Source organism: Perissodus microlepis, chromosome 18 (assembly GCF_051167445.1).
Source record: "Perissodus microlepis isolate ML-2025 ecotype Zambia chromosome 18, ASM5116744v1, whole genome shotgun sequence".
Lineage (NCBI taxonomy): Eukaryota > Metazoa > Chordata > Actinopteri > Cichliformes > Cichlidae > Perissodus > Perissodus microlepis.
The window spans coordinates 12,842,878-12,847,433 of NC_140478.1; the positions used below are offsets into that span (position 1 = coordinate 12,842,878).

The 4,556-nt window shown below is 40.5% G+C and overlaps 1 protein-coding gene across 1 annotated transcript; it reads right to left on the reverse strand.

The window, feature by feature from the left end:
- Positions 1-1,939: 1,939 nt before the first annotated feature.
- Positions 1,940-4,299, reverse strand: LOC146367453 (dynein beta chain, ciliary-like). The gene is made up of 7 exons (XM_084912652.1): positions 4,102-4,299; positions 3,531-3,731; positions 3,068-3,403; positions 2,848-2,972; positions 2,549-2,669; positions 2,281-2,450; positions 1,940-2,168 (listed from the first exon to the last, which is right to left on the reverse strand). Exons 1-7 carry the CDS (start codon positions 4,297-4,299, stop codon positions 1,940-1,942), a joined length of 1,380 nt encoding a protein of 459 aa, XP_084768778.1.
- Between the last annotated feature and the right edge of the window lie 257 nt (positions 4,300-4,556).

The following is a 4,556-nucleotide window of genomic DNA, read 5'->3' on the forward strand; positions in this document are numbered from 1 at the left end:
CTAGGATTTGCAGGAGATTAAGTGCATCATTTGATTATTTTGCATGCAGTGACTCACTATGGAGACCCTGCCTTGTATTAAAAAAAAAAAAAAAACTAGCATATTTGTATTTACAACCCCAATTCCAAAAAGGCAGGATGCTGTGTAAAATGTAAATAAAGTGTTTAGAAATTATGCAACACTTTCAGAATAATGTTCCTCAACTTGAAAGAATGTTTGTTACATGGAAATCCATTTCTGTGAATGTAGTTCACTGTGCCATCTACCAACACAGGTTAAAGCTCTATCATGCAAAGAAGAGGCCACATGTGAGCATGATCCAGAAATGCTGCTGTGATCTATTTTGAGTTTTGTTTTGCGATTCATTCTTTTTGAATTAAAAGATTTTCAGGGTTTTAGTTCTGTATTAGTTAGCCCTGACTTCAGTATTTCCTAGTGCCTATGAGTTGTCATTATTTATATTTCTACTTCGTGGTTCTTGATTACGTGAGTACCCTTTTCTGTGCCTGGTCTGCCCTAGTCTCATCTACATGTCGTGTCATCAGTATCTCAGTGTTTTCAACGCTTTCTGTCTCCCTGGTCATGTTCCTGTGTCTCCCTGGTCTTCCTGGGTTCTACCTGGTTTCCCAATCTCCGTTCCAAGTTAATATGTCTTCCTTCCTATTCCTCATGTTTATGCTTTCCTCTGCCCATAATCTTCTGTTTTATCCTTTTGTCTCCCTGGTCAGTTATGTTTCCATGTATGTTTAGCTCTGGTCCCTGCATCAAGCTCCTGTCTCAGTTTTGCTTCTTGTGTCTCTTTATTTAGATTCTGTTCAGCTGTGTTCAATCTGCCTTAATTCCCTTCTGTCTATATACTCTCTGCATCTCTCTCTGTTCTTTGTCGTGTCTACCCTCATGGTGTGTGTAGTCTCTGTCAGTCTGGTTAGTTAGTTTGTTACAGCCCCATCACTGTCCACATTATTTAGCTTTTGATTTCTGTTTTTTTTGCCAGCACAATAAAAGCTGTGATATTAAAAAAAAAAAAAAGCTGTCCGCTCTCTGCCTGCCACACACCTCAGTTCATGACATGAAATGTTTTCTGTGTCCAACAGAGAATAAAATATGGATTTGTGATATTTGTAAATTTGTAAATCACTGCCTGTTTTTATTTACATATTACACACCATCCCAACTTTCTGTAGTTCAACCGTACCTTTACAAAGACGACCATATCCCATACTGCTTTGACAAGTATGATGTCAGCGCGACACTGCCGCAGCTGCTTGTATTCTGGGAAGCTGACCTCAAACAGATCAGCTGTGTCCTGCAACTTCTTCATTTCCATCTCCATCGTAGCTACGCCTCGATTACACTGCAGGCGATTTTGATATGTTATTTAAATTTTCTTAATCACACACTGTGTACTACATTTGAAAGAAGTACTGTTAAGATTTCTCCTTTAACAGACACTAAAAGAAATGTGCCCCCTGCTCACCTTATCAATAAGCTTATATGGCTCCTCCACACTGATTTTAAAGATTGACTCTGAACGAAATTGTTCTCTGAACTCATGCTGTTTGACCTAAAGTATGAAATCATAGCAAATTAAGGATTAATGCATATCTGCCTCCACCTTTCTGTCTATCATTTTACAGACACTGTGTGGGTTTCATATATATAATGCAGGAAAGAGGTTTTATGTGTCAGATATTGAGCTCTTTGCCAGACTGACATCCTACCCCAATCGCACAAAGCCTCACCTCAAACCGAACACATTTCCTGCGGATAACTGAAACCTCATTTGACTGTAGTGGTGCCACCTCATGTTTGACCGTGAAGGCAATTTTTCGGACACTTTTCCACTTTTCCGGCAGCTCCTGTGTTGTGTGGGAAAGAAGCACTGATAACTGTACATATCGCCTATGATAAATGAAAAAATGTGTGCTTTTGAATTGGTTCACACTTCTAGCTGTGTGCAGACACTCTCTGGAAGCTGCTGTCCGTAGGTCTTTAGAAGTTCAGCGGTAGACTTGAGCGGTTTGAAGTGCTGTTCGTCGCTGATCTGTCTGTCTCGTATGGCCATGAGGTGCCCCATGATTTTCACAAGGCCTGCATAATCGCCATCTGACACCTTGGTAGAAAGGCCACATGCTGTGTCCTGGACAAACTGGGACAATTCCCTCACACTGTTAAATAGAGAAGAAGGGAGATGAAGTGAGGTTTTCACATGACTGGCTTTAAAAAATGTCTTTTAAATAATAAAAAAGTTTTATTTATTTTGACTTTTATGTGTCTGACCTCTGGTTCACGTGGTTAAGAAGGTGCTCTTTGAACATCCAACTCCACTTTTTAATGACATTCATCAGTGTGTGCTTGAAGGGTCTGATATCTAGCTGTAGCCAACCACAAAACACCCTTCGGTCCTCCATTTTGCTCACTCGCACATACAGAGACTCAAACAGATTGATCTGAAATAATGAATAATTCAGTTATTATTGTTGTATTGCTTTCCAAATGTGAGTGAACCAAGGTTACAGCATAAATGGATCACAAATGTTGAACACACTTGTTCTTTAAAGTTGTCCAGGGTGGGTGGGTTCTTTTTTAGTTCGTAGTCGGCATACAGCTCAGCTTCCTCTGTACTTAACGCATGTCCATAAAGTAGGAACTGTCTCATAAATTCAGACCTGTGAACATATGAGACAATTCAAAAATTATTTCTGTACTTGCTAACAATCAAAACAAATCAGAAACAGCCACACACAGCTGACCTGTCATCAGTCCAGAGGTAGCAGTAGCTAGATAATGATGCCTGGTACTCCCTGACCTGTAAATAAACACTTTCACAACTATTCGCCTGTAAACTTCATAAAATAATCTTCCATATGTGACCAGAAAAAAATGTCACTAACCTTAGCGACAGATGCACGTGCCCGTGAGCGGATTATGTGGCACATGTCTGACAAATCCTCCATTTCATTAATGTCACACTGCAAGATGGAAAATCAAGATTGCTTATGATAAGGGTCTGTTTACATGGAAATATATGTATGTATATGCATTTATAATCTAATCTGTGTGGTACCTGGTAGTTACTCAGCTGTTTGTGACTTGTCACTCTAGGAATGAGGGAAGCCATGCTTGTAATGTTGCCCACCATCTTATCCACAATATCATAGAAGTTGCCAGTGTGGCTCAAGTCTAATGAAGGGTCAAAGGTCATCTCATTGCTGTTGAGAACCAACTGGACTTCAAACAGAGGTGTAATACGCTGAGCTGCGTCTGTATTGTCCATGAGGTACTGCAGAGAGCAGCGTACTACGCTGGTGAAGCCTGCCAGGATCATCCTGTCAACATACTCAGTATAGGCATGCCACTCACTGCTGTCAAGATCCGTCACACTGAGGAGAGACTGGTTCTCCTGAAAATTATGTGTTGAATGAAAAGTTTAAACACCAAATAAACATACACATGAATATGGATTGTGTTAACATTTGCAATGTGTGCACAGCATCTCTCCAGCATGGAGATTAATACGATGAATATACCTGCAGTAGTTTGTGTATCTGCTCCCCTGTACTAGTAATGAGAGCATGCTGTTTGGAAACACTCTCTTCAATGTCAGCGAAAACGAGGAGAGTAGAATCACGACTCTTTCTGGTAATGAAAGCCCGGCTGCTGAATTTACCCATCAAGGCCTGGATGGCTTCCACATTAGCTTTGCTCTTCTGGACACGACTAGAAATGCTCTGGCGATGGCAAAAAAAAAAAAAAAAAAAAAAAAAAAAAAAAAAAAAGAGCAACAATTACAGGCAATAATTATGTTTCCGGCATCATGTTGCTTTTTGTTTTTCAAGTGCTTGCTGTAGAGTTGAAGCACTCTGAGATAGGGCTATAATTAAGAAAACTAGCCTGGCCCACACACAGAGGATTCTGGGTTTCATGCAGACAGGCGACCGCTGGCTTTTTTTAATAAATCAGCCCAAATGTTGACAGAGACAGTGCTTATTCTACTTAAAAAAGGAAAATCATTTAAATATGCTGCAAAATAGTGTCAACCAACACATGTACAGGAAACTGTATAAGTTCAATACAACATTTCCTGCATATTTACAGTACCTGTGCCAGGTCTCGTGTACTCTGAATGTAGTCCCATAGGTCATCCTGAGCCCATGTTACTTCCCGGAGGGCCGGAGTCAGCTGTCGTCTCATCCCATCCATCTCATCTTTGACCAGTCCCAGCTCTACAGCTAGGATGGTGCTGTGGAGCTGGTTGTACCACTGGGTCACCAAAGTCAGCGTTTGTGTGTACTGCATAATAAAATGCAGCATTAAACCCCCAACATATTTCTAAAAAACACGCTTTCTAAAGAACGCTGTCAAGTCCAGTAAACTGCTTGAGGGTTAATGACCTACCATGTGTAGTCTCTCTCGTTTAGAATAGAGATGAAGAGCTGCTTGGGGAATGTTTTGGGTCTTCAGCATGCCCAGATATTTCACTTCTCTTAGCACAGATGCTAACTGAGTGACAACAAAAGAAAGTACAATCTGATTTCCATAGATTATAGTGCATG

Excerpts from the sequence above, each read along its gene's own strand:
- LOC146367453 (XM_084912652.1), bottom strand. The coding sequence starts at position 4,299 with ATGCAGTACACACAAACGCTGACTTTGGTGACCCAGTGGTACAACCAG. Across the intron at positions 3,404-3,530 it reads AGATACACAAACTACTGCAG|GAGAACCAGTCTCTCCTCAG; the intron begins GTATATTCATCG and ends CATAATTTTCAG. Across the intron at positions 2,451-2,548 it reads TGGACAACTTTAAAGAACAA|ATCAATCTGTTTGAGTCTCT; the intron begins GTGTGTTCAACA and ends TCATTATTTCAG.